Source organism: Dasypus novemcinctus, chromosome 12, assembly GCF_030445035.2.
Source record: "Dasypus novemcinctus isolate mDasNov1 chromosome 12, mDasNov1.1.hap2, whole genome shotgun sequence".
NCBI lineage: Eukaryota > Metazoa > Chordata > Mammalia > Cingulata > Dasypodidae > Dasypus > Dasypus novemcinctus.
Window position 1 is genome coordinate 112,093,921 of NC_080684.1, and position 26,650 is coordinate 112,120,570.

General features: G+C 57.6%; 3 protein-coding genes across 13 annotated transcripts; 2 read left to right on the forward strand and 1 right to left on the reverse strand.

Annotated features, from left to right (window-relative positions):
- The first annotated feature begins 506 nt into the window (after positions 1 to 506).
- Positions 507 to 4,138, forward strand: LOC101444110 (inositol oxygenase-like). 5 transcript variants are annotated; one of them, XM_058309067.2, is made up of 11 exons: positions 605 to 658; positions 734 to 893; positions 1,090 to 1,140; positions 1,302 to 1,382; positions 1,470 to 1,632; positions 1,817 to 1,884; positions 1,969 to 2,078; positions 2,214 to 2,281; positions 2,363 to 2,412; positions 2,659 to 2,771; positions 2,851 to 4,138. In XM_058309067.2, exons 2-11 carry the CDS (start codon positions 855 to 857, stop codon positions 2,957 to 2,959), a joined length of 852 nt encoding a protein of 283 aa, XP_058165050.1. In that variant the 5' UTR covers positions 605 to 658; positions 734 to 854; the 3' UTR covers positions 2,960 to 4,138. The 5 variants fall into 5 exon arrangements, 4 of the variants coding, with proteins under 4 accessions (XP_071075223.1, XP_058165052.1, XP_058165051.1 ...); XM_071219122.1 differs by lacking the exon at positions 734 to 893 and having other exon boundaries at positions 507 to 658; XR_009188407.2 differs by having other exon boundaries at positions 552 to 893; positions 2,628 to 2,771.
- A 6,326-nt stretch (positions 4,139 to 10,464) lies between these two features.
- On the reverse strand, positions 10,465 to 16,666 carry LMF2 (lipase maturation factor 2). The gene is made up of 14 exons (XM_004460370.5): positions 16,512 to 16,666; positions 15,812 to 16,065; positions 15,638 to 15,666; positions 15,310 to 15,533; positions 15,055 to 15,233; positions 14,625 to 14,766; positions 14,334 to 14,468; positions 14,157 to 14,262; positions 13,988 to 14,084; positions 13,738 to 13,920; positions 13,474 to 13,642; positions 13,281 to 13,392; positions 13,112 to 13,208; positions 10,465 to 13,036 (listed from the first exon to the last, which is right to left on the reverse strand). Exons 1-14 carry the CDS (start codon positions 16,603 to 16,605, stop codon positions 12,758 to 12,760), a joined length of 2,100 nt encoding a protein of 699 aa, XP_004460427.2. The 5' UTR covers positions 16,606 to 16,666; the 3' UTR covers positions 10,465 to 12,757.
- A 356-nt stretch (positions 16,667 to 17,022) lies between these two features.
- Positions 17,023 to 26,573, forward strand: NCAPH2 (non-SMC condensin II complex subunit H2). Of its 7 annotated transcripts, none has more exons than XM_058309056.2 (20): positions 17,023 to 17,322; positions 21,496 to 21,597; positions 22,333 to 22,388; positions 22,468 to 22,552; positions 22,650 to 22,718; positions 22,845 to 22,924; positions 23,005 to 23,141; positions 23,356 to 23,439; positions 23,849 to 23,958; positions 24,436 to 24,507; positions 24,646 to 24,751; positions 24,904 to 25,011; positions 25,102 to 25,146; positions 25,262 to 25,332; positions 25,417 to 25,510; positions 25,588 to 25,656; positions 25,737 to 25,792; positions 25,870 to 25,971; positions 26,120 to 26,269; positions 26,336 to 26,573. In XM_058309056.2, exons 1-20 carry the CDS (start codon positions 17,038 to 17,040, stop codon positions 26,474 to 26,476), a joined length of 2,022 nt encoding a protein of 673 aa, XP_058165039.1. In that variant the 5' UTR covers positions 17,023 to 17,037; the 3' UTR covers positions 26,477 to 26,573. The 7 variants fall into 7 exon arrangements, with proteins under 7 accessions (XP_058165039.1, XP_058165040.1, XP_058165041.1 ...); XM_058309057.2 differs by having other exon boundaries at positions 25,743 to 25,792; XM_058309058.2 differs by having other exon boundaries at positions 24,685 to 24,751.
- Positions 26,574 to 26,650: the final 77 nt, after the last annotated feature.

A 26,650-nucleotide genomic window follows, 5' to 3' on the forward strand; every position in this document is an offset into this window, starting at 1 on the left:
TTGCGTGTGTTGGCGCCATCTGCGCCCCAGCTTGCGATGGGGCCCCTCTCCTCAGGAGCCCCCACCCGGAATCCCAGGCAGGTTCCCCTCCGTGCACCCACAGGTGCCTGAGGTGATGGTGGGGGCCGGGGGCCGCACCTCCTCTCCAGGCAGGGCCCACATGGAGGGGCCTAAAGCTGGTGGGCCAAGGAAGTGTGGGCTCAGGCATGGCCCGGGGACAACTCTAGGCAGGTCAGTTGCTTGGGAGGGTGGGGGCCACTGGGGGCCACTCCTGCGCTGACACATTAACCCGCGGAGGCCAGGCAGCCGGGCAGGTGGTCATTCATTACCAAGGGCAGAGGCTGGGGGCTGTATAACTCTCACCCTGGTCCCCCCTTTCCCCCACACACCCCGGCCCACCTAGCCAGCTGCGTGGCTGACAGCCGATAAAAAGAGGCAGTAAATAAACTTCCCCCGGAGTAACCAAAACCTCTGCTGCTGCATGATAACCGCAATCTTCTGCTTCTGTATACACCTGCTTAGCAAGAACCCTATCAGGCCACACCAGCTAAGCCTACCCCCCTATAAAACTCCCCACAGTTGCAGGATATATAGGAGTCCCAGCCTGGGGGCTCTCACCCTCCTGAAGCCCGCTCCTCTCAGGACAAAGTTGGTGGCGGTGAGTGTCCCCAGCCCCTGCCGCCCTGCCCCCACCTGGTGTCTTCGGCTGGTCCCACTCAGGTGCCTGTCACAGGACTCCCTACTGCCTGCCTCAACCAGCTGGGCGAAGGGTCGGCAGTGCCGGCCCTGGGGGTCCCTGTGGGCTGCCCCTCCTGCCCCCTGAGTAGTGGGTGACCAGCATCTCCGAGACCCACATGTCACCTGGAAGCAGGTGTGGCAACACTGCTTTGCAGGTAAGGACGACAAGGAGAGGGGGTGCCCTGGGCTGGCCAAGCCCACCTCCGAGGCTGGGGCTGGGGCTGCCTCACCTCTGGGTCTCAGGCTCCCTGGGGGTGCTGGCATGCCCCCACAGAGCAGGCACGGGGATGAAATGGGTCAAGTCCCCTCCTTCCCACCAGGGCCCAGACCCTTCCCTCATTTACCGACCAGATGTGGAACCCAGAGACAGCCAAAGATAAGAGCAGCTTCCGGAACTTCACCGTGAGGACCCTGCCCCAGCCGTCCCCGGGGGGCGGGGGGGACACACCCTCGGGGGGCACCACCGGGAAGGGGAGAGGAGAGGTGGGGGCTCCTCCAGGCGTAGACCCAGGGAGAGTATGGGGGGCAGGTGCGCGGCCGAGGCTGACCCACTGGACTTGCAGTCTGGCCCGCTCCTGGACCGCGTCTTTGCCACCTACAAGCTCATGCACACACACCAGACCGTGGACTTTGTCAGGAGGAAGGTACAGTCCCACCCCCCCTGCACTGCCCTGCTCCTGTGGGCCAGGCTGGCCGCCCGCGGTGGGCTGACCGCTGCCTTCCTGGCCCAGCGCGCGCAGTTTGGGGGCTTCTCCTACAAGAGGATGACTGTCCTAGAGGCCGTGAGCATGCTGGACGGGCTGGTGGACGAGTCGGACCCCGACGTGGACTTCCCCAACTCCTTCCACGCCTTCCAGGTTGCAGAGGGCATCCGCAGAGCTCACCCCGATAAGGGTGCGCCTCCCTGACCCGGGGTGACGCTGCTGCCCCCAAGGCTGCGGCAGCCCCCCACCCCCTGGCTCTCTCCCCGCACCCGCTGCCCTCTGCCTGCTGGGCTCCGGGAGGCCCCGGCCGCGTGTCCTTCTGCTGGACGGCCACCTTGGCCGAGCACCCAGTCCCCCTTGTCTCTACCCCGCAGACTGGTTCCACCTTGTGGGGCTGCTGCACGACCTGGGCAAGGTCCTGGCTCTGGCAGGCGAGCCCCAGGTGAGGGCCGCGGGGCGGCTGGGAGGGCCCTGGGCGGCCTCGGCCACGCTCAGGTGTGTAGCCCTGTGGCTGCCTGTCCCCCAGTGGGCTGTCGTTGGAGACACCTTCCCCGTTGGCTGCCGGCCCCAGGCGTCTGTGGTCTTCCGTGACTCGACTTTCCAGGACAACCCCGATCTCCAGGATCCTCGATACAGGTGCCCCTGCCCAGCTGGCCCCCTCCCACGATGCTCCTGAGGGCCCCAGCTGCCCCCCACAGTGCTCCTGAGTGTCCTCCCAGCTGCCCCCCACGATGCTCCTGAGTGCCCCCCACTCTTGTTCTCTCTCCTCAGCACAGAGCTGGGCATGTACCAGCCCCACTGTGGACTCGAGAACGTCCTGATGTCCTGGGGTCATGATGGTGAGGCCGGGACCCAGTGGGGGTGGGCCTGGGGGTGGGGAGCGGCCTCGGGGGCCAGCGATGTGACCCTCTTGCTCTCAGAGTACATGTACCAGATGATGAAGTTCAACAAGTTCTCCCTCCCTCCCGAGGTAGGTGGGAGCAAGAGTGGGAGCCCAGCCCAGCCCAGCTAGCCACCTAGTGGGGAGGTGCTGGGCATGGGTTGCTCCCCTGCCCCGTGGGGAGGGTGCTGGTCAGCGTTGCCCCTGGGGAGCAGGGTGCTGGTGTGGCATCCCCCCCCTGTGGGGAGGGTGGTGGCACGGCGTCTTCCCTGGAAGGAAGGGTGCTGGCACGGCGTCCCCCCCAGAGGGCAGGGTGCTGGCATGGTGTCCCCCCAGGCCTTCTACATAGTCCAGTTCCACTCCTTCTACCCGTGGCACACGGGCGGTGACTACCGGCAGCTGTGCAGCGAGCAGGACCTGGCCATGCTGCCCTGGGTGCAGGAGTTCAAGTGTGTGCCTGCGGGGGTCGGGGCGGAGGAAGGGCTGGGGTCTCCTCTTGTGGCTCACGGCTGCCTCCCCGCCCGGCAGCAAGTTTGACCTCTACACCAAGTGCCCAGACCTGCCGGACGTGGGCGCATTGCGGGGCTACTACCAGGGCCTCATCGACAAGTACTGCCCTGGAGTCCTGAGTTGGTGATGCCCCCCGACCCAGCCCAGGCCCTGGGCAGGCGGCCACTGTAGGGATTTCTGGGGGACCCCCACACTCCCCCACCGTCAGTGTTCCCCCTTGTGGCAATAAAGGCCTTGAGCAGGTGTCCCGTGTCTGGCCCTGCCTGGGGTGGAGCCGCACGGGCAGTAGGGGTGGCCAGGCAGGGGCACTGCAGCCTCTCCTCCAGGTGCCCATCTGCCCCAGGGCCAGCAGTGCGGTCACTGGCTCTTCCCTTTTGCTGCCCCCATACCTCCAGACAGTCACAGAGCCCTATGGCTCTGTGTCCTTAAAAACCACACATCTGTAGAAGGTGTCCGTTTACCACATGGGAGGTCCGAGGTTCAAACCCTGGGCCTCCTTGACCCATGTGCAGCTGGCCCATGCGCAGTGCTGATGCACGCAAAGAGTGCCCTGCCATGCAGGGGTGTCCCCCGCATAGGGGAGCCCCACGCGCAAGGAGTGCGCCCCGTAAGGAGAGCCACCCAGCGCAAAAGAAAGTGCAGCCTGCCCAGGAATGTCGCCGCACACAAGGAAAGCTGACACAACAAGATGACGCAATGAAAAAAAAAAACACAGATTCCTGTGCCGCTGACAACAACAGAAGCGGACAAAGAAGACACAGCAAATAGACATAGAGAACAGACAACTGGGGTGGGGGGGGGAGGGGAGAGAAAATAAATAAATAAATAAAGCAAACACCTGCAGCGTCCTCCGAACCCCAGCGCAGCTCCAGCTGGCCTACGCCGTTCACCCCTTCCGTGTGACACCCTGAAACACAGCTCTGTCCACCTTTCTCTCAGCCCATGGCTGCCCTCCCAAAACTCTTCTCCCCGCTGCTTATTTGATTTACTTATTTTAAGAAAGTGGTTCATTTGGCCCAGAGTTTCTTTACTCGGGAACCTGCTGATTGTGTTCCCATGGTGCACATGTATGTCCTGCTAATTGGTAAATTTGTTTAGAGTCTTGCTCTGATTCAGGTTGGGGAAGGGAAGTTGGAGGTGCCGCTGTCCCCTTTATCAAGTTTCTGCGTTGTCAGCTGTGTCTGGTGCTCACAATAGTGTCGGCCTTAACTGTTTAGGGTGGCAGAACGGCGTTGACCTTCTTCGCCTATTTGCTGAAACTTTCCAATAAAAAGCAGCTTGCACAGGAGAGGCAGGCTAAAGACTTGAGGCTTTCCCTTTTTTTTAAATTAACCAATTTCCAAATTAAAGAGTTGGTTCCCAGGCATCTTCGAAGGAGGATGTGTAGATTCCTGCAGATCGCCCATCCTCAGAGTGGCCCCTCCTGCCCAGGGCTCCCCTAGACCCCAGGTTCAAACAGTTGATTCAGACACACCTGCCGGCCGGCCGAGGTCATTTGGGGGCGGGACTGGCTCCACTGTCCCCGCCATGACACCAGATTTCACTGGCATTGCAGGTCCTGGGATGGAGTGCAACGGCCTAAGATGGATGTGGTGGGAAGGAGCCTCTTCCTGCAGGGAAGAAGAGCCCTGGGCGCCGCGTCCCCAGTGATGGTCTTCTTAGCAGATGGGGCGGGGTTAGGCTGTGAAACGGTGCTGAGACGGAAGCCGCACGTGCCGGAGTCTGTGCCTTGTGAGATTTCACACAACAGGCCTTTTAGCACGCAGCCTGCATCTCCCTTCTGAAATGTGTAATTGAGGTCTAGATTTGGACTAGGATTTCAAGCTGGAATCAGACCAAGTTTGTGCATCGTATAGGAACATCCAAGAGAAATGTTGGGGAAATTATTGCTTAATAGGTACAGAGTTTCTGCTTGGGATGATGGAAAAGTTTTAGTAATGAATGGTGGTGATGGGAGCACAACACTGAGTTAATTAACAGCACTAAGTTGTCTACTCAAAGTGGTTAAAATAAGAAATATTATGTTTTGTATACAAGTATACCTCAGGATGTTGTGGGTTTGGGTCCAGACGGCGGCAATAAAGCAAAGATGGCAAGAAAGTGAATCACACACTTTTTTTTTCTTTCCCAGTGCATATAAAAGTTTTGTTAACCCTACACTGAGTCTACTTAGTATGTAATAGCATTATGACTAAAAAACAGTGTAATACCTTAATTAAAAAATACTTTTTTTGCTAAAAAATGCTAACCATCATCTGCTAACCATCATCAGTGAGTTATCATCTTTTTGCTGGTGGAAGGTCTTGCCTTGAAGTTGATAGTGCTGACTAATTAGGGGGGTGGTGGCTGAAGGTTGGGGTGGCTGTGGCAATTTCTTAAAATAAGACAACAGTGAAATTTGCTGCATTGCCTGACTCTTCCTTTCATGAACAATTTCCCTGTAGCATACAATACTGTTCGATAGCGTTTTACCCACAGAACTTCTTTCAAAATTAGTCAATTCCCTCAAACCCTGCTGTTGCTTTATCAGCTAAGTTTATGTAATATTCTAAACTCTTTGTTGTTGTTTCAACAATGTCCACAGCATCTTCACCAGGAATAGATTTCATTTTACATTCTTTGTTCACCCATAAGAAGCAACTCCTCATCTGCTCATGCTGTATCTTGAGATTCCAGTTTTCTTGCGATTTCCACCATATCTGCAGAATCAGCTTCTCCCAAATTCCTGTTGATGCTGATACTTTTACTTCCTCCCACAAATCACAAATGTTCTTAATGGCATCTAGAATGGTGAATTCTTTTCAGAAGGTTTTCAATTTACATTGACCAGATCCATCAGAGAATCACTATCTATGGCAGCTATAGCCTTACAAAATGTCTTTCTTAAATAAGAAGACTTGAAAGTGTAAATGAATCCTTGAACCATGGGCTGCAGAATGGATTTTGTGTTATCAGGCACGAAAATGACGTTCATCTTGTACATCTCCATCAGAGCTCTTGGGTGACCAGGTACATTGTCAATGAGCAGTCATACTTTAAAAGGAACCTTTTTTTCTGAGCAGTGGGTCTCAACAGTGGGCTTTAAATACTCAGTCAACCATGTTGTAAGCAGATGTGCTGTTCAGGCACAGCACATAGAGCACAGGAGAGAGGATTTAGCATCCTTCCTAAGGGACCTAGGGTTTTCTTTTTTTTTTTTTTAATGTTTATTTATTATTTTTTTTAATTACATTAAAAAAAATATATGAGGTCCCATTCAACCCCACCGCCCCCGCCCCCCACTCCCCCCACAGCAACACTCTCTCCCATCATCATGACACATCCATTGCACCTGGTAAGTTCATCTCTGAGCATCACTGCACCCCATAGTCAATGGTCCACATCATAGCCCAGACTCTCTCACGTTCCATCCAGTGGGCCCTGGGGGGATCTATAATGTCCCGTAATTGTCCGTGAAGCACTATCCAGGACAACTCCACGTCCCAAAAATGCCTCCACATCTCATCTCTTCCTCCCGTTCCCCACACCCAGCAGCCACCATGGCTACCGTTCCCACACCCATTCCACATTTTCTCTGTGGACATTGGATTGGTTGTGTCCATTGCACATCTATGTCAAGTGAGGGCTTAGATTCCATATGGGTACTGGATGCACTCCTCCCGCTTCCAGTTGTAGACACTCTAGGCTCCATGTTGTGGTGGTTGACCTTCTTCAACTCCATGTTAGCTGAGTGGAGTAAGTCCAATAAATCAAAGTGTAGGAGCTGAAGTCTGTTGAGGCTCTGGGCCTGGGTGTCATATTATCAGTCCAGAGATTCAAATCTCCTACATATATCTTAAACCCAGCACCGACTACAATTCCAATAAAGTAGCATGCAAGTCTTGTGAAAAGAGATCCCCTCTGAGTCCAATTCCATCACGCAGAAACACCAGGTCCAAAGAAGGGCTATCTGTCATGGCAGTGAACCCCTTCTGCCATGACCATAGAACCCGTGGGTCTCTTTATCCCTCAAAAGAACCAATACCTGGGGTTGTATCTACCTTATCTGTCTCTTAGACTCTGTTTAGTTAGTTGTACATAGGGGTATTCCTTCTGACAACCTCCAGACTCTTTTTTAGAGACTCACAGCCTTATAATCTCATTTCTCCTTTCCATTTCCCCCTTACATTAGGTCAAACAGCTTCCCGAAGTCATGTCATTATATGTAGACAGGTATATTCTGCTGTTCCGCATTGAATCTTTAATTCAAGGTCATTTTCTAGTTGCTTCTTCAGCTGGTATGTGGTAGTGATCTCTCGGTGCCAGGGAGGCTCATCCCCGGGTGTCATGTCCCACGCTGGGGGGAATGCATCGCATCTACACGCTGAGTTTGGCTGTGAGAGTGGCCACATTTGAGTAACATGCAGGCTGTCAGGAGGAAACCCCCAGGCACAATGCTACTCTAGGCCTTGTTCTTATTGCAGGTGTATAGGCTCAAAAGTGTAACCATTAGTATCACGAGCCCACTGTTGGGCCCTCCTTCCTTCCTGGTTCTTGCCGTTGCACCTGGAGGATTGCCGCTGCTCTCCCAGGGCCCACAACAGTGACCCCCCGGCCAGGAGGTCTTTATTTCTTTATGATGCTTTGAACCACTGTCTAGTGTCCTTTACTTTCAGTGTGAAGAACTCCCTTTTAGCATTGCTCGTTGGGCAGATCAAGTGGTGATGAACTCCCTCAGCTTTTGTTTGTTAATTTTTTAATCTTGCCTTCAGTTTTGAGAGTCTCACTGGATATAAAATTCTTGGCTGGCAGTTGTTTTCCTTCAGCACTTTAAGTATTTCAATCCACTGCCTTCTTGCCACCATGATTTCTAATGAGAAATTGGCACTCAGTCTTATTGGTATTCCCTTGTATGCAACACGTTGCTTTTCTCTTGCAGTTTTTGGAACTCTCTTCTTGTCTTTTGCCCTTGATAGTGTAATCAATATGTGACAGAGCATATTTTTCTTCACGTTTATCTTCTTGGTGCTCTCTGAGCTTTTTGGATATGCATATTTATGTCTTTTGCTAAATTTGGAAAGCCCTGCCATTATTTCTTTGATTCATCCTTCTGCCCCTTTCTCTCTTTCTTCTCCTTTTGGGACTTGCATAATATGCATATTGGTATAGCTGCGTTAGGCTATTTTCACTTTTAATATTTCTTTTTTCTTTTGGCCCTCAGCCCCTGACTCATTTAAAGTGTCTTGTCTTCAAATTCACTGATTCTTTCTTCTGCCAGCTCTATTCTGCTCTTGAAATTCTCCTGGCCATTTTTCATTTCAATTACCGTGGTCTTCAACTCCAGGAGTTCTGTGTGGTCCTTTTTTAAAATTACCATCTCTTTCCTTAGACTTTCATATTTTTCATTCATTGTTTTCCTGATATCCTGTAGTTCTACTCTGTACTTTTCTTCATCTCTTTAAGCATTTGTAAGATCATTTTAGAAAGGTTTTGTTTAGTATGCCCATATTCTTATCATCTTTCTTGGAATTCTATTTTAATCCTTTCTCTTTGTCTGTCTTGCACTCTTTTGTTGCACACTGTATTCTAAGTATTTAAAAATGATAACTCTGGGTTACTCCCTGAGATATCTGTTTCCTGGTTTTTTAACAGCTGATGATAAGATAGATTTTCTTGAGCTTCTGACTTTCTACCGGGAAGTTCTGTCCAAGGCAATTGCCATGTGCAGGGAGTTTCCTGTCCCCCTTGGCCTCTGACATGTCCTGGGCTTTTTCGTGTTAGTTGTGTGGAGTTCCCTTTTTTGCAGGAGTTTGGTTGTCCCCTCTTTTTCCCAGGAGACAGACCTCCCTCTGCTGGGTGTTTGAAGTCAGTGCCCTTTGTCCTAGACTCTCCAGCTCTATAGTTTCTCATGCTTCTTTGTCTCCCTCTTCTTTTGCCTGAAGAAGAAATTCTGGGAGGAGGGTCACCCCAGGGAGGACTTTCCCAGTCTGGTCTTTCCCAGACAAAACAGGGTCAGAGACTTGTAGGGGGGACTGGGAGGGGTGCCCAGAACTTCTCCAACAGCCTCTCTCCCATCATCGTGATACATCCATTGCACCTGGTAAGTTCATCTCTGAGCATCACTGCACCCCATAGTCAATGGTCCACATCATAGCCCAGACTCTCTCACGTTCCATCCAGTGGGCCCTGGGGGGATCTACAGTGTCCCGTAATTGTCCGTGAAGCACTATCCAGGACAACTCCATGTCCCGAAAATGCCTCCACATCTCATCTCTTCCTCCCGTTCCCCACACCCAGCAGCCCCCATGGCTACCGTTCCCACACCCATTCCACATTTTCTCTGTGGACATTGGATTGGTTGTGTCCATTGCACACCTATGTCAAGTGAGGGCTTAGATTCCACATGGGTACTGGATGCACTCTTCCCGCTTCTAGTTGTAGACACTCTAGGCTCCATGTTGTGGTGGTTGACCTTCTTCAACTCCATGTTAGCTGAGTGGAGTAAGTCCAATAAGTCAAAGTGTAGGAGCTGAAGTCTGTTGAGGCTTTGGGCCTGGGTGTCATATTATCAGTCCAGAGATTCAAATCCCCTACATATATCTTAAACCCAGCACCAACTACAATTCCAATAAAGTAGCATGCAAGTCTTGTGACCTAGGGTTTTCTGAATGGTAAGTGAGCACTGACTTCCACTTAAAGACTCCCCTAACAGGGGAGCTGCATTATCCCGTAACAGGACCACCAGCCTGTCCTTTGAACTTTGAAGCCAGATACTGACTTCTCCTCTCTAGCCATGAAAGTCCCAGATGGCATCTTCCAGTAGAAGGCCATTTCATCTACATTGAGAACGTGTTGCTGAGTTAGCCACCTTCGTCAGTCTCTCAGCCAGATCTTCTGGATGACTTGCTGCAGCTTCTACATCAGCACTTGCTGCTTCACCTCACTTTCATGTTATGGAGATGACACCTTTCCTTAAACCTCTTGAACTCACCTCTGCGAGCTGCAGGCGTTTCCTTCTGCAGCTTCCTCACCCCTCTCAGCCTTCATCGAATTGAAGAGAAGTTCTTCATGACCTCGTTCTCCCTTGGCTTGTGGCTGGTTGACCGTCTCTCCAGACCACTAGAACTTTCTCCACACCAGCAATAAGGCTGTTCTGCTTTCTTACCTTCTGTGTGCATACTGGAGCAGCACGTTTAGTTTCCTTCAAGAACGTCTCCTCTGTGTTCCCAGCTTGGCTCAGCGTTTGACCAAGAGGCCTTGCTTTCAGCTTATCTCTACTTTCGAACTTATCTTTCCTCACTAAGCTGCTCATTTCTAGTTTTTGATTTAAAGTGAGAGACACGTGATTCTTCCTTTCACTTGAACACTTAGAGGCCATTGTAGAGGGGAGCAGATGAACACCTGCTTCCCATGCACAAGGTCCTAGTTCAATTCCTGGTACCTCTTAAAAACAAAAACAAATGAAAAAACCCGTGTGGATGCAGCTCATTGGTTGAGCACTTGCTTCCCATGTACAAAGTCCGGGGTTCAATCCCCAGTACCTCCTAAAAAAAACAAAAAAGAGGCCATTGTGTTGTTATTAATTGGCCTAAGTTTAATATTATGTCTTCAAATAGGGAGATCCAAGGGAGTGCGAGGATGGGAACAGCCGGCTGGTGGAGCAGTCAGAACACACGCAGCATTTATTGGTTAAATTTGCCGTCTTACATGGGAACAGTTCATGATGCCCAAAAGCAATTACACTAGCTACATCAAAGAAGACTGATCACGGATCACCATAACAGATACAATAACGAAAAAGTTTGAAATATTGTGAGAATTGCCGAAATGTGACACAGAGACACAGCGTGAGCATATGCTGTTGGAAAAATGGCCCCAACAGATGCTTGATGTAGGGTTGCACGAAACTTCAATTTGTAAAAAATGCAATATATGCAAAGTTCAGTAAAGCAAAGTACAACAAAATGAGTTATGCCTATACTAGCAAACTGAATGCAATAGCATATGAAAAAATTATACACCATGATCAAGTGGGACTTATCCCTGGTGTGGAAGGTTGGTTCAACATAAGAAAATCAGTTAGTGAATTATACCACATCAACAGAATGAAGGAAAAACCACACAATGGGAGTGGATGTAGCTCAAGTGGTTGCGTGCCCGCTTCTCATGTACGAGGTCCTAGGTTTGATCCCTGGTACCTCCTAAAAACAAAAACAAACAAACAAAAAACCCAACTCTCATTGAGTAGTAGATGTAGCTCAGTGGTCCTGGGTTCAATCCCTGGTACCTCCTAAAAAATTTTTTTTAAAAAACAAAACTCACGATCATCTCAACTGGTGCAGAAAAGGCATTTGATAAAATTCTAGCGCCCCTTCTTGATAAAACACTTAAAAATAGGAATAGAAGGAAACTTCCTCAACATGATAAAGGGCATGTATAGAAACCTCCAGCTAACATCATACTTAAAGGTGAAAGTCTGAAACTTTCATTCAAGAGTTGCAAAATAGTGGAGTCAGACAGATTCTGCTTGGGTAACAGTTGTTCTCATGGAGGCACTGATTCCCGGCGCTTTCCTCCATCTTCCTACAATCCCCTACGTGATTCCATTTTCCTGAAATGTCCAGGACAGGCAAACCCATAGACCCAAAATGTGTCTCAGTGGTTTTCTGGTGCCGGGGGTGTGAAGATTGGAAGGTGATAGTTAGAGGGCCCAGGATTTTTTATTTTTAAAAGATACATAGATTACATAAACTGTTAAATAAAAAATATAGGGGATTCCCAATGCCCCACTCCCCATACCTCCCGCTTTTCCCACATTAACAACTTCTTTCATTAGTGTGGTACATCGGGATTTCTTTTTGATGTGGGGATGAAAATGTTTTACAACTGATTATGCTGATGGTTGCACAACTCTGAATATATTAAAAACCATTAGATGTTAGATTTAAATAATGAACTGTATGGCATGTGAATGAAAAAAGTTAGAAGGGAGAGATTCATTAGCTGAGTTTAACAGCCTAAAGAAAAGCACTGGTTTTAAAAATTTCAAGCGCATTACTGATACTCTCAACCGAAAGCACTTGCAGCTGGACTTTCTGCAGCCAGAGTGACTTGAAGCTGTCAGAAAACTCACGCCCCAGGCCCACTCAACTATGTGTTTTTGTGGGGAGTGCCAGGGGCGGGGGCCTGTAGCGCCAGCTCCCGTGGGGAAGGGGTGCTTGGCCATGGAGTCCCAAACTGTGCCCCTGCTCACCTGCCCGCCGAGCCCTCTCCCAGAAACTGGCACAGCCCCCCCTGGGGCCATCCCCATCCCACCGTGGTCTTTACCTGCTGACCTGGACTCACGCTTCCCCCAGTGCCCAGCCCCTGCTTGCCCCCACCTGCACCTTCGCCCTTTGTCCTTTGCCTGCTGGGACCCAGCACTGACCCTTGATTTCTTTGTGGACACTGAGCTCTTTCTCGAGAGAAGGAGGCAGGAGCAGCAGGGAAGGAAGGGGCCGGCTCCTGGCGAGTTTCCTCGAGGGCTCTGGGTATTGTGCAGCCAGACTCACAGCCCCAGGCGTGCCCCTTGGGAAGGCGGAGGCTGGGTGGGGAGGGCTCTCAGGAGTCCAGTCCAGTGGCCGGCCGGGCAGCCCCAGAGCCTGCGTCCATCCAGAAGGAGACCCGGGCACTCGTGGCAAAGCAGAAAGTGACTTTATTGATTCACAGGTCCAGACGGCGGCCGGGGCCACCCTGCAGAGAGGGGCTGGGCAGGGCTGGCCAGCGGGGACCTCCAGCGCTGGACCACCAGCTTGTGTCCTGAGCCTTCACCAAGTCCAGGCGACCTTGGGGGAGCTGTGGTGGGGCGGAGGGACGAGGTTCCCAGCGAGACTGCGGGTGAAGGCACTGGTGGCTGGGCCCGCCCCCGGAGGGGTGCGTGAGCTGCGCAGGGGCCGGTGGAATGCAGCTACTTCTTCCGCCGGGGCGCCTGGGCGCTGCTGCTGCAGCCGTCGGGGGCTGGGGTGGCTGGCTCGCCCTTCTTGGGGGCTGGCCTGAGCTTCTCTTCCCTGGCAGGCGGGGAAGCCAGGGGCGCCAAAAGGGCCTGCATGGCCCTGGCAGCGCCGGCAGCCACCACGAGTCCCCAGAGGAGGGTGGGCGCCTCCAGGGGGGCCAGCTGTGTCCGCGCCCAGAGCAAGGCCTGGGGCAGCAGGCCACCGGAGCCACGTGGCCGGGGTGGGCTCTTGTCCTATGGGGGCATGAGCGAGGAAGTTCCATGGGGGTCACCCCTGCCACCTCCCCCAGCCCAGCCGACCTCTCCTACCTCAAGCCCAAACTGTTGCAGCAGCGTCTCCAGCTTCGGGTCCCCCAGGGACACGGGTGGGAAGAACTCCTCTACCCACTGGCGGCGCCACCAGCGGCTGCAGCAGGGTGGCGGTCAGCCGACTGCCCCGGCCCCGGCCCCAGCACCCCACCCCACGTCCCAGCCTTACCCCTGCTCCCCAGGCTGCGAGAACCAGTACTTGTAGCGCTGGGCCCGGATGTAGGTGGGCGGCTGCTTATGGAAGGGGTACCTGGCGGGGTTGCTCTGCAGGAGGCGGATCACTGTGGGGCAGGGGACTTCAGGATGGCCCAGCCCCTCCCCGGGTGCCCGCCCACGCCAGGCCCCGCCCCGGCCGTCCTCACCTGGCTCCTTTCCCTGCAGCAGGCGGAGGACCAGGCTCGTGAACCAGGGGCTGTGCGTATGTGGCCCCAGCGCCGCGAACCACATCTGCCAGTCGAGGCGCGGCTGGTGGGGAGCCACGACCGGCGGCGGCCGGCTCACGTTCCCTGGCTTGTACATGAACTCGATCTCCTGCCACACAGGCGCCGCGGTGGGCGCGGTCAGCTCGGCCGTGCTGGCCGCCACGGAGCCTGCGAGGTGCTGGGGCAGGGCCGGGGAGGGCTCACCATCCAGCGGTGCCCGTCGTAGCTGCCCTCCAGCACCACCTCGGGCCGCCCGCCCAGGCCGGTCATACGGCGGAAGAGGCCGTAGGAGCTGGCCAGCTGCAGGTGCTCCACGGTGCCAAAGAGGCGATGGGCACCTGCCCAGAGGCGCCCGTGAGTCCCCGGCTCCATGTAGGAGTACGGCACCTGCAGGCGGGGGGCAGAGCTCAGCGGGGCCCCCCAGCACCCCCGCCCGCTCCCCAGGGCTACCCACCAGGCTGATGGTGAACATGGCCACCGTGGCAGTGCCAAGGACGGACAGCTGGACCGCAGCCCAGAGCTTCCGCAGGCACCCTTGCACCTGGGTCCACCTGGGGGAACCAGAGGACGGTCAGGCCCGGCGGGCCCACAGCCCCAGTCCCCCCGCCCCCCGGCCTGGGTACCTCCAGAAGGCAGCCAGCAGCTCCCAGGCGAGGGAGGCCACGCCCAGCCACATGGTGGGCAGGGTCACCGTCTTCAGCCACTGGGAGAACTGGTGGAAGGTGAAGGCTGCGGGAGGAGCCGTGTGAGAGTGGTCCCAGGGCCTGCCCTCCAGTCCCCCTGCCCAGGCCCCCACTCACTGGTTCTGGAGTGGATGGAACGCTGCGCCCAGTCAACCTCCAAGCCAAAGTAGTGGGCGGTGCCGTAGGCGAGCAGCCCGTAGATGGCCAGCTCCAGCAGCAGGGACAGCACGGCCAGCAGGGCCTGGGGCCAGGCTGTGGGGCACGACAGTCTGCTGACTGGGGGTGGGGGTGGAGGCCACAGATGTAAGTCTGAGGTCAGGAGGTCAGCTGCACGGGGGGGCTGGAGCAGAGGCCATTCGGGGGGGAGGGGGCTGGAGGGCAGGAGACACTGGGCAGGCCGACACTCACGGGCTGGCGCCTTCCTGCGGCGGCCCCGGCTGGGCTCAGCGGCCAGGTGCTGGTCGTCCAGGAGGGCAGTGGCGAGCACCAGCGTCAGCAGGTTGAAGAAGTTGTAGTTGCCGGTGACGGCAATCAGCACTTGCAGCAAGACCTGGGTGGCGTCTGCACTCGGCTCCAGGGCCCTCCAGAGGCAGGCCTCCTACCCCCAGCCCACCCCCGCCTTCGGTCTCCACTGCACACACCCCCAGCTGCACCTTGGGAGCCCACCCCCTCCTCGCCGCCCCGCGGCCCCTCTGCTCCTGCTGGGCCTCTGACAGCTCCCGCCTCCCGGTGTGCTCTCCTGGGGCTGTGGCTGCAGCCGCACCTGGCAGGCCCTGCCACAGGCCCTGTGGACCTGCCCCGTGCCCGTGCCCCACGCCCTGGTGGCCGAGGCCCCCACCTGGGAGTAGAAGGCTGCCAGGCGCACGCGGCGGATGGGGGCAAAGAACAGGGGCGGCACTGCGATCTCAATGAGGAAAGTGGCCACTGTGCTGAGCCTGTGCAGCCAGACGGGCAGGTGGTGGGCCAGCCAGGCGGCGGGCGTGGGCAGGCACTGCGTCTCGTAGTGGTAGGTGAGGGCTGCGGGAGGGGATGGGTGGGCGTTCAGGCCGGGCGGGGAGCCCAGACTGCCCCAGGTCCAGGCCGGGACCCTCACCGGTGAGCCCCCACCACGTGGGGCAGCGGCTGGTCAGCTTTACCACGCCCGAGGCGAACATGAGGCGGAACAGCAGCCAGCGCACGAGCCAGAAGGGGAGGCCTTCGTGGGGCCAGGCTCCAGCCAGCCCACCCAGGGGGCCCTGCTTGCGGTGGGGGGGCTGCCTCAGCCTCAGCGGGGCCACCAGCACGGCCAGGAAGCCAGTCTCCAGCAGCAGGGAGTCCCTGCGGGGAGAGGTGGTGGTAGGAGGGCCCTCCCCGTCTGGCCGCAGCCTTCCAAGGGGCCACCCGCCCCGCCTCCTGCAGCTCCGGGGCCCTGAGCCACTCACCACTGGAAATAAAGGAACACCTGGCCCACCTGCAGGGAGAGGGAGAGGGGCTGTCAGGAGCAGGAGGGGTATGTTGGGAGCTGGGAAGGCAAAGGTGAAAGGGGGCACTGGGGCAAGTGGGTACCAGGGTCCCAACAGGGCCAGGGGCAGGAGGGGGGAGGCAGCCCCACTTGCCTGGCAGACTGACAGGTAGGCGACCCAGAGCAGCAGGTAGACGAGAAGGTGGCGCAGGGGGCGCAGCAGCAGCGCGCCCAGGCCCAGCAGCGCACCCAGCAGGCTCAGCAGCTCCAGGCCCTGCGCCGTGTCCAGCCCCAGGCGCGGCGCCTCCCACAGCAGCGTCGGCACCTCCCACAGCTGCTGCAGGCGCGTCTTGCCCTGTGGCCGCAGCGTCCTCCGTGCAGGTAGGATACCGTCAGTGCCATACAGGCCTGTGGGACGGCAAGCCAGGGTCCCGGACGCTGCCCTGGCAGGTAGGCCCCCCACCCCCTCCACACACCCACTTCGGGTCTGCGGACCCTGCCCAGGGCTGAGCCTGCAAACCCCGCCCCCACAGAGGTCAAGGCTAGCCTACCCCCCTCCAGGTCGGTGCCCTCCCTCTCCCACCTGCTCCACCGGGGCGGGGCGGGGTCTTCTCTTCCTCCTCAGTCAGGGTTCTGCTCCCTACCCGCCCCTCCGACCCAGGTCAGAACGCTACCCCTACGGGAAACGGACCACTGCACACCCCTACCCCCCGGGCCGCCGCGGCCCTCCGGATACTAGCCGCCGCCTCCCACCCCACGCATCGAGGCCCGGACCGCGGGAGTGGAGGATGGGGGGACGAGGGACACAGGAGTCCGAGCGTGGGCCGGGGGCCTCCCGTCCTCGGCCGCCTCACCCGGGATCTGCATATAGAGGGAAGCGAAGGCGAACATGAACACGGCGGCCACGCCCTGGAGGAAGAGCTGCCGCGGGAGCCGGGAGCCCGCCATGTCCTCTACGCGGCGGGCTGGAGAAGGGCCCGCCCGCGCGCCAGCCCCGCCCCACGCGCCGGCCCCGCCCCGATCCCGCCGGGCCCCGCCCCAGCGCGGCAGGCCCCGCCCCAGCGCGCCAGCCCCGCCCCGATCCCGCCGGGCCCCGCCCAGATCCCGCCAGGCCCCGCCCCAGCGCGCCAGCCCCGCCCCAGCGCGCCAGCCCCGCCCCGATCCCGCCGGGCCCCGCCCCAGCGCGGCAGGCCCCGCCCCAGCGCGCCAGCCCCGCCCCGATCCCGCCGGGCCCCGCCCAGATCCCGCCAGGCCCCGCCCCAGCGCGGCAGGCCCCGCCCCAGCGCGCCAGCCCCGCCCCGATCCCGCCGGGCTCCGCCCCAGCGCGGCAGGCCCCGCCCCAGCGCGCCGTGATTCTTCTAGTGAGCACCGCCCCGCGGCATGGGAGGGCGCCCCTCGCCGGCTCGATTCTTACGTCATCGATATGCGCGCGGCGCCGCACGCTGCGTACTTTCCTGGGCGGGAACAGCAAAATGGCGCCAGAACCAGTGGCGGGCTGAGGACACCGGCCCTCCTCGGAAGCCGGCCCTGCGGTCCCCGGGCCGCCCTTGCTGCGAGCCCGGCGCCCCCCGGACATGGAGGACGTGGAGGCGCGCTTCGCCCACCTCCTGCAGCCCATCCGCGACCTCACCAAGAATTGGGAGGTGGACGTGGCGGCTCAACTGGGCGAGTATCTGGAGGAGGTGAGGGCGGCAGCGGAGTGGAGCGGGCCGCGTGGGTGGGGCCGTGGCCGGGGCGCCGGGGCGCCGGAGCGGGGGCTCTCTTCCCCAGCTGCATTACGGCCTCCCCAGATTTCTCCTTGTTAAATTAGCCTCGAGTCGTCATTGCGGGTCGCTACCCATCAGTGAGCTGTAAAATCCATTTAGTGGAATGTGATCAGCATTTTTCTGTAATGAAATACAGAAATATAGAAAACCTTGGGATCCATTTTCGCTTTTGTTACTGCGTGTATATTTGTGTGCGTAAGAGATCTGGATCATGGTGTAAAATGTTTTTGTTTTTGTGTGTGTGTGTTTTCAATCCACTTTCAAGCCACTGCCCTGTTCCTTCCGTGTCCATATTTGACAGCCAGGCTAGACCACTTCCCTGGCACTCCTTAGCCATCCTATGCCCCCTGTGCTTAAACTACTCTGTCTCTGTCAGCAGAGAGCTGCAGTCTCTCTGCAAATCCAAGAGACACAAAGTGTCATCTTGTCAACCCAGCTGCATTTGTTGGAGTCGACCACTCCCTCGTTTTTGAAACTGTCTTTTCTTGGCTTCCCTGATACAGCTATTTTTTTTTCTTACCTCACTGTCTACTTTTCCTCTCCTATCTGATCTCTTAAGTTTGAGTTTCTCAGGGCAGAGGCCTAGGCTGTCTGCAACACTCCCCCCAAACAATCTCATTTATCTCCATGATTTTAGATAACGTGTGTATAATAACCCCCACATTTATATAATCCATCAGATAGTTTTTCAGTCTATTTTTGTGCATTCAACTACCCACTTGACATTCATCTTGGTTGCCACATAAGCATCTGAGATTTAAGGTATTTAAAGTGGAATACTTTTTTTTTCTGTTTAAACCCGTCGCTTTGATCTCAGTAAACGGTACTATCATTCAATTAGCTATGAACAGTTAAAGCTATGAGCTATTCTAGTGAAGCCTTGTACTATACACCCAATTCATCCATGAATTTTGTTAGTTATACTACTGGGTTATTGCTAGAATTCATCTGCTTTATCTGTTCACTGCTGCAGACCACTGTCATCTCTGATTCATGGAAAAGATTTCTACCTGGCCTTCCATTTGCTGTTTGTGGCTCCCTCCAATTCATTGTCCACCCAGCAGCAAGTGTAACTGAAACTTAAAATCAAGCCACATCATATCTGTGGCTTTCCACTGCATTCAGAGTAAAATACAGAATTGTCACTGCCTTCCAGGGACCTCTGGATCTGGCCCTGCTCACCTTTTTAACTTCATGTCAGGTTATTCTCTGCCTTGTTTTTCCCACCAGTTAACCTGCAAAACCCCAAGCTTCCTAGCTGAGTCTTTATACTTTGTGCTCCCACTGAGGAACGTTCTTTCCCAGTTTTGTTTTTTTTTTAAATATTTATTTATCCCCCTGCCCCTCATTGTTTTGCGATCGCGGTCTGCTTTCTGTGTCCATTTGCTGTGTGTTCTTCTGTGTTTGCTTGTCTTCTCTTTAGGCTGCAATGGGAACTGATCCTGGGACCTTCTGGAGTGGAGAGAAGTGCTCAGTCTCTTGCGCCACCTCGGCTCTCTGGTCTGCGGTGTCTCTTATTGTCTCTCCTCTGTGTCTCTTTTTGTTTTGTCATCTTGTTGTGCCACCTCTCTGTGCAGGCCAGCACTCCTGCATGGGCCAGCTCTCTGCTTGGGCTAGCTTGCTTGCACCAGGAGGGCCCCAGGAATCAAACCCTGGACTTCCTGGTAGATGGGAGCCTAATTGCTTGAACCACATCTGATTCCCTTCCTCAGTTCTTTTTATGACTAATTCCTTTTTTGTCTTATAGGCCTTAGCTTAAATGTCAGCTGGCCAGCCTATCTAAAGTAGTTCTTTATGGCATAGTACCTTGTATATTTTAGAGTATTTGTCATAATCTGCTTTTTAGCTCACTTGCTTATGGTCTGTTGCACCCTAGAATGTAAATTCTGTGAGGGTAGCGACAAGATCCGTGCTTACCTTCCTCTGCCCTGACAGGGGGCCAGTGCAAAATACGTATTTGTTCCATCTACTCTGCTCTGACAAATGGTCTGCTGATAAGATGCAGCAACGTGCAGGTGTAGGGTACTGTGGATTCTGGTTCCACACCGAGCAGGGTCCTTGGTGACACCCGGCTAATCCGCTTCCTATGTTGTATTTCCAAGCCCTCCATGCATCCCTTACCCCCAAGTTCTGAGCTTACTGCCTTTCTCTTCCTTTCATCTTCTACATCTGCCAGAACGTTTTTTTCCTAATCTTATCACGTTGCTATCTTGTTTCTGTTATATGTCCTTTTACTTATTCAGAATTGTTGAATGTCTACTGTGTGTCAAGAAAACTGTGTTAAAACCTAAGAGACTAAATAGGGAGCAAGACACACAACAGTCTCTGCTCTGATAGGGCTTCAGGCTCTTGGGCGGATGGCCTGTTAGTAAATGCCTTGTGTTGGGCGCTTGCTTGTGCTGACCATGGTCCTGCATCCTTTACACACGAAGACAAGCCCGTTCATAGATGAGGAAGGTGATGTGCATGGCAGTAACTGGCATGCCTGAAGGCTTCGCTAGTAGGTGGCAGGGCAGACCCCGGTTCTGAGGTTACACAGTGCCTTTTAGTAATCATAAACTGGAAGTTCCTAAAAAAAATCTTGGGGTGGTCTGAAGAGTTTTGCTGGGATTTGCTTTGCTTGGGATGAATAGGAAATTCCTTGTCATGGTGTGCTAAGAGTGTCCCAGGCAGAAGGAGCTGGTGTTGGAGGGTCAGAGGTGGGCAGAGCAGGGGAGGCCTGGAGCAGAGCCATGGGGCCCAAGCCAGGAGATACACTGGCTGGCGGGCAAGGGGCAAGGGGCTGACCTGGGGGAGGTGAGAGCAGGAGGGACACTTGGGTGATGTCAGAGGCCAGAGTGCCCCGAGAGTGGGTGGGCTCTTCTGGCCAGCCCACAGGGCTCTTGGTGGTCTAGCCTACCCCTTGGGCAGCCTTCTCTCAGGTAGCCCTCCACATCCTGGATGGGCTCTGCAGACTTCTCTGGGCTTCTGATGGCACTGCTGTGTCCCCTTTGACCACGTCCTTCCAGAGGCGCCTCTGCAGCCATGGTACCTGACAGCTGGCCTCATCCCACATACCCACGCCTTGACTGGGTGTGAGTGATACTTCTTTTCCTGACATCTGTATCCTTTCTCAGCTACGTGCCTTTACACAGGTGGTCATCCTTTCTAAAATACTCGTCTTCCGGTTCAGCTCTGATGCCGTCACTGCATTTGTTCTTCAAGTATTTGTTGACCTCAGTGTCAGGCACTAACCTCAGGGCTGGAATTACTCTAAAGCAGCTGGCAGTGCCGTGAGGAGAGGCGTACACAGTCCCAGTGTGCAGAGATGACCTACCCCGGAGGTCCAGGCACTGTGTTGGCAACTGCAGGGGTTCCCCTGGGGTCAGATCCTCAGTGGGGCCCAAGGGGTTAGCTTGGGGAAGGCAGGCAGAGGGCAAAGCAAGGGCGGAAGCCTGGGGAAGTCCTTGGGGTGGGCTTCAGCGTGCCATTTGCCGAGGGGAGTACAGGAGAAGGAACCAATTTTATAGTCGAGGTGACATCAGCGTGACATGTGACATCAGCGGCATTGTATGTCTTGGTTGAGACACCTCGTGGGTCATTGTGAAAGAGGCCCTTGTGCTTAGGGAAGAGAACTGTCCAGAGGTGAAGGTGGGCATGGAGGGCATGTGGTGGCGGGTGTGGGTGGGCCCCCACGGGAGGTGGCGTGGTGAGAAGGGGGCGAGGGCAGAGCCTGGGACGCACACGCTGGGGGCTCACCCAGTCTCTCCTATGCGGCTGGACCGTGCCCCCCTTCCCACTGGAAGGGGAGCACCTGGGGGAGCGCTGTCCCACAGGTAGCTCTGGGGCCTCCCTCGTCCACCACGCTGGGTCCCAGAGACTACAGAAGTGGGGGAGATCCACGGAGACGTGCCCCTCCCTGAAAAGAGGCCAAGCAGGGAGCCCAAAGGAACCAGCACTGCCGGTCAGCAGAGGGCTGGGGCTGCCCCGTGGGCCCCGCCGTGGCAGCTCAGGGAGGAGGCAGGGGCTGCTGGCTGGGGGCGCACAGTGGCTGCAGGAGGGGGACTCAGTGCCCCCCTTCTGTGTCTTGCAGCTGGACCAGATCTGCATTTCCTTCGATGAAGGCAAAACCACGATGAACTTTACCGCTGCCGCCCTGCTGATTCAGGGGTCTGCCTGTGTGTACAGCAAGAAGGTGGGCCAGGCTGGCTGCATCCTCTCTGTGTCCACGTGGGGCTGTGGTCTGTGCTCCTCCCGGGGCTTGTCTACCTCTGACTGGGCCTCACCAGCGCCTCTGGGTGTGCTCCCCCCACCCCGTTCCTTGTACCTTTAGTGCCAAAAAATAAGCTTGGGTTCAAAGTGGTGTCAGGTTGCCTTGAGAGGGCAGTTTGGTCACTGTGTCCCATGAGTGTGCCCTGCACCCTGCCACTCACGGGGTGGGTTTGGGTGCTGGCTTCTCAAAGACTCCCCCACCCTGACTTCTTGGGAACTTGTGTTCCTGTGGGTGGCAGGAAAGGCTCTGCCACGAGAGCCCCAGCTCAAAACCTTGGGCAATGTAGGTGTGGCGGCCATGGGGCCGACAGTGGGGAAGGCCTGGTGTGGGGTACCAGGTGGGAGAGAAAGAGCCAAGGAGTAGCCAGAATAAGCCCTTGGCTTGGGGTGGACGTAAGAGGGAGAGCCAGGCAGGGCTCTGGGCAAGCCAAGACAGGCCTGCTCTGCTTCCCGGTGAAGACATCAGAAGGCTCTGCTTGCTGGCCGGGGCGGGGCCGGGGCAGCCTTAGGCTCTGTGAAGTGGGTGAGACACGACAGCGGAGCTGCTGTCAGTGGCAGAGCTGGCAGGACTGGCGCAGGAGCTTTGGCAGGTGACATCCCTCGTTCCGGAGGCCCTGGGGACTCGGGCTGTGCCCTCACCTGTGCTTCTGGTCAGCAGGTGGAGTACCTGTACTCGCTGGTCTACCAGGCTCTCGACTTCATCTCTGGCAAGAAGTGAGTACGGCAGGCAGGGGCCGGGGCGGCGGCCCTCCTGGAGGCCCCCTCAAAGCCCTCACACTGGCCCCTCCCTCAGGCGGGCCAAGCAGCTCTCCTCCGTGCAGGAAGATGGGGCCCAAGGGGACACCAGCTCCGGGGTGCCCCGGGAGCCTGAGGACGAGGTGAGCTGGCCAGCCACGTGCCCGTGCCCCTGCCCCTGCCCCCGCCTGGGCAGGGCTCTCAGCCCTGGGCCCAGGCTGAGTTCACCATGTCCTGCAGTTCTTGTCGCTGGAGGACTTTCCCGACTCTCGGGCTAACGTGGACCTGAAGAATGACCAGGCGCCCAGTGTGAGCAGCGCCTTCCTGGGGGGGTCGGGAGCTTCCCTGGCCGTGGGAGGCTGGTGGGGAGGAGATGCCCCGCGTGGGCTCCAACCCGCACTGCCCAGAGCTCACCCTGGCCTCGTGGACTCCCAGGAGGTGCCTGTTGTTCCCCTCATGCCCATGGCCCTGGTGGCCCCAGACGAGCTGGAGAAGAGCAGCACCCCCCTCTACAGGTATGGCGGCTGCACCGGGGGCCCTGGTGGGGGCTGCTGCCTGCCAGGGTCCCTGTAACAGGTGTGTTTTGCCGGCACAGCCGTCAGGGGGAGGTCCTGGCCAGCAGGAAGGATTTCAGGATGAACACGTGCACGCCCCACCCACGAGGGGCCTTCATGCTGGAGCCTGTGGGCAAGCCCCCCACCGAGCCCCCCACCGAGACCAAGAGCCAGAAGGGTGAGGGCTGGGCGTGGCCTGGTGGGAGGACGGGCAGGGTCTTTGAGGCCCTGTCCCTGCTCGGCTGCCCAGTGTCTTCTGACTGTGGCTGTCAGCTGGCGAGGTCAGCGCTGCTCCTGGCCTGCCCCCCGCCCGGTCTGGGCAAGCTCTGCAGACCTAGGGTGGGCCCCGAGGAGGGGCCTGGGCTGACCTGGTCACGCCTGTCTGTCTTCAGACACTGAGCGGCCTGAGGAGCAGCCAATGGACACCTCTGCCTGCTGGAGTCCTGCTGCTGTGCTCAGCTGCCCCCAGGAGCCAGGTGAGAGCGCCTGACGGGACGGGTCAGAAGGGAGCTGCCCCAGCTCCGCCGGCACAGGTCCCTGAACACCTCACAATCTGTGGGGTGCAGGGGTGGGTGCAGCCGCAGGCCTTGAGGCTGGGCTCCTCCGTGCCCACCCCGCTCCCCTGGCAGCAGGTGCCCTGGCCCGAGCTGCCTGGTCTCGGAGGTCCTCTGGGCTTCAGGCCCAGCCCCCACCCCACTTAAAGAGGCGCATTCATGAAGCAGGAGACCGAACCAAGCGCCCCACAGGCCTGCAAGGAGAGCCTGGGCTGCTCCGGGTTCTGGGCCTGACCAGTGAGCCAGGCAGGGAGAGCACGGGGCTTGGTGTCTAGCCTTTGGGCCCTGCCCCAGGGCTGATGTCTCTCGCCACGCACGATCCACCCTGCAGAAGACCTGGCGTTCGGAGGCAGGGGTGACGAGGAGGAGGCAGCGGAACTCCCTGAGCCTGTGGCCCCTGAGTCCCCTGGGGAGCCCAAGTTGCCTGGGACCCTGCAGCAGGTGAGGCGCGCTGAGGCCTGTGGGGTCAGGACGGGGCAGGGGTGCTGCTGACACCGTGGGTGTGTACCCCCACGTCCCACATCCCGGATCCGGGCAGGCTCGTGCTTGGCAGGGACCCCAGGTGTGGTGCTCGTGGGTGGGCATCTCCTCCGGCCCAGCCTCGGCCTCTGGCCGCTGACCCTGCCGCTGTGTGCTGCACCCTATTTGAGCCAGAACGTCTGCCACCCACAAGGGATGGCCGCTGGTCTCCAGGGCTGACTCTTCTGTGGCCAGAGGCACTGGACTGGGGGCCTCTGCCGCCAGGGCCAAGCGCGCAAGCTCTGTGCTCCTTGCAGCCGAGCTTGCGGCTGTGTTCTGCTGGCGAGTGGACACGCAGTGGTGCTCGCCCTGGCCGCCTCCCGTGTTTTAAAGAGCTGCGCAGCTGGGGGCATGGGTCTTGTGGGGTGGGCAACAGGGAACCTGTGTGTTTCCTGGCAGAGTGCTGCCCAGCCCAGGAGGTACATGCTGCGAGAGCGAGAGGGAGCCCCCGAGCCCACGTCCCAGCCGAAGGTGAGGGGCCCCGGCCGTGCTGTTGCTGTATCCCCTTTCTAGCCCGAGCACCTGATCCTTTGCACTTGGTCTTTTTTGGGGGCAAAGAACATTCTTCGCCCAGTTCTGCAGCTGTGGTGCCCTGGGCTTTGCTTGCAGGAAGGGGGCACCCACCCCCAGCATCCCCTCTGTGTTCAGGAGACCCTGGACCCCTGGCAGAGCCTGGACCCGTTTGACTCCCTGGACACCAAGCCCTTCAAGAAAGGTGACCAGCGGGACGTGCTGCGTTTGCTGTGGCACAGGTGGTGGGGTGGGCTCCTGGTGGAGAATGTCCCCCACTCCCTCCTGGGGGGTGTGCATGGAGGTCTCGCGTGGCCCAGGCCCTGTGATCAGACCCAGGACAGGCTGCTCTTCCAGGCCGGCCCTACTCTGTGCCCCACTGTGTGGAGGAAACTCCAGGACAGAAGCGCAAGAGGAAGGGTGGTGCCAAGCTGCAGGACTTCCACCAGTGGTGCCTGGCTGCCTGTGAGTGTGGGGCAGGGCTGCCAGCACCCCGGGAGCCCTGCTGGGGGGCCCTGCTGGGGACGGGCACCTGCTGACCATGTTGCTCTGCAGATGGTGAGGGCAGGCGGCCACGGCGAAAGGGCCCATCCTTCGCAGGTGAGATGGGGGTCTGGCAGGTGGGGGTTCTGAAGATGTCATTAGGCCAGCTCTGCCCTGGGGGCTTGGGAGGGCTAGCAGCAGCAGGAAGCCCCTTCTACGGCTCTGTCCACAGACATGGAGGTGCTGTACTGGAAGCACGTGAAGGAGCAGCTGGAGACACTCCGGAAGCTGCAGAGGAGGGAAGTGAGTACTGCCCCAACCCCGGGGAGTCCCTGGGAGAGCCCCTGGGGGAAGTGGGGCACGCCTCCCCATGCTTCCGCTGCACAGGTGGCTGAGCAGTGGCTGCCGAGGGCTGAGGAGGAGCTGTGGCCTGCAGGAGAGGAGCACCTGGAAGATTCCCTGGAGCACCTGGGGGCTGCAGGTGGGCACCTGCTCAGGAGGCCACAGGGGAGCTGGGTACTGCTGGCCACCAACACAGCCTCTCCCTTCTCTCTGCAGATGATTTTCTGGAGCCTGAGGAGTACTTGGAGCCTGAGAGGGCAGAAGCCCAGGAAGCAGCTGGCCTGGGTAGGCCTGGGTCCGGGTGGGTGGCAGGGCAAGGGAGCCCTTGTGTCAGCCATAGCAGCTCAGGGCAGCCCCTTTCCTAGATGCAGAGGCCGGGCCAATGTCCCTGAGCTACGAGGAGCTTGTTCGCAGAAATGTGGTAAGCCCTGGTGGGGGGGTGGGGGTGTCCTGGGCCTCTGTCCGGAAGGCGGCAGCCCCTGCTGGCTCTGCCCCTAGGAGCTCTTCATAGCCACCTCCCAGAAGTTCGTCCAGGAGACAGAGCTGAGCCAGCGCATTCGAGACTGGGAGGACACCATTCAGCCGCTGCTCCAGGAGCAGGTGAGGCAGGCGGCACCCAGCTCCTAGATGCTTGGTGGGAGCCCTGGGTCCTTCCCCACTGGCACGCCACACTCGAGCCACTGGCCGCCCACCTGGGCCCCCCAGGCCCCACCCCAGGTGGCCAGCCTGACCCTTCCTCCTGGTACAGGAGCAGCACGTGCCCTTTGACATCCACAGCTACGGGGACCAGCTGGTCTCACGGTTCAGCCAGCTTAACGAGTGGTGTCCCTTCGCCAGGCTGGTGGCTGGCCAGCCTGCCTTTGAGGTGTGCCGCTCCATGCTGGCCTCCCTGCAGCTGGTGAGTGGCCTGGGGACATGGTGGGGAGGGGGGCACAGGGCGCTGGCTGACAGTCTCCCCCTTCAGGCCAATGACTACACAGTGGAGATTGCCCAGCAGCCAGGGCTGGAGGTGGCCGTGGATACCATGTCCCTCAGACTGCTCACGCGTCAGCGAGCCCATGCACGTTTCCAGACCTACGCCGCCCCATCCATGGCCCAGCCCTGACCAGATGGCGGCAGAGACCCAGGCGCCCCTTCCCCCACACATGCTGCGAAGCAGCACGCCTGCTCGTCCCACCTAATAAAGCGGCCCTGCCAGCCTACCCTCCTTTGGACGCCTGAACCTGCTCTGTGGGAGGGGTCCTGCTCCCTCCCCAGCCCGGTGCCTGTGGCAGTCGCT

Excerpts from the sequence above, each read along its gene's own strand:
- LMF2 (XM_004460370.5), bottom strand. The coding sequence starts at position 16,605 with ATGGCGGGCTCCCGGCTCCCGCGGCAGCTCTTCCTCCAGGGCGTGGCC. Across the intron at positions 14,767-15,054 it reads TGGCAGCCTTCTACTCCCAG|GTCTTGCTGCAAGTGCTGAT; the intron begins GTGGGGGCCTCG and ends GACGCCACCCAG. Across the intron at positions 14,469-14,624 it reads CCGCAGGAAGGCGCCAGCCC|CCTGGCCCCAGGCCCTGCTG; the intron begins GTGAGTGTCGGC and ends CGTGCCCCACAG.
- LOC101444110 (XM_058309067.2), top strand. The coding sequence starts at position 855 with ATGTCACCTGGAAGCAGGTGTGGCAACACTGCTTTGCAG. Across the intron at positions 1,383-1,469 it reads TGGACTTTGTCAGGAGGAAG|CGCGCGCAGTTTGGGGGCTT; the intron begins GTACAGTCCCAC and ends TTCCTGGCCCAG. Across the intron at positions 2,772-2,850 it reads CCCTGGGTGCAGGAGTTCAA|CAAGTTTGACCTCTACACCA; the intron begins GTGTGTGCCTGC and ends CCCGCCCGGCAG.
- NCAPH2 (XM_058309056.2), top strand. The coding sequence starts at position 17,038 with ATGGGAGGGCGCCCCTCGCCGGCTCGATTCTTACGTCATCGATATGCG. Across the intron at positions 23,142-23,355 it reads CGAGACCAAGAGCCAGAAGG|ACACTGAGCGGCCTGAGGAG; the intron begins GTGAGGGCTGGG and ends GTCTGTCTTCAG. Across the intron at positions 24,508-24,645 it reads AGCCCACGTCCCAGCCGAAG|GAAGGGGGCACCCACCCCCA; the intron begins GTGAGGGGCCCC and ends CTTTGCTTGCAG.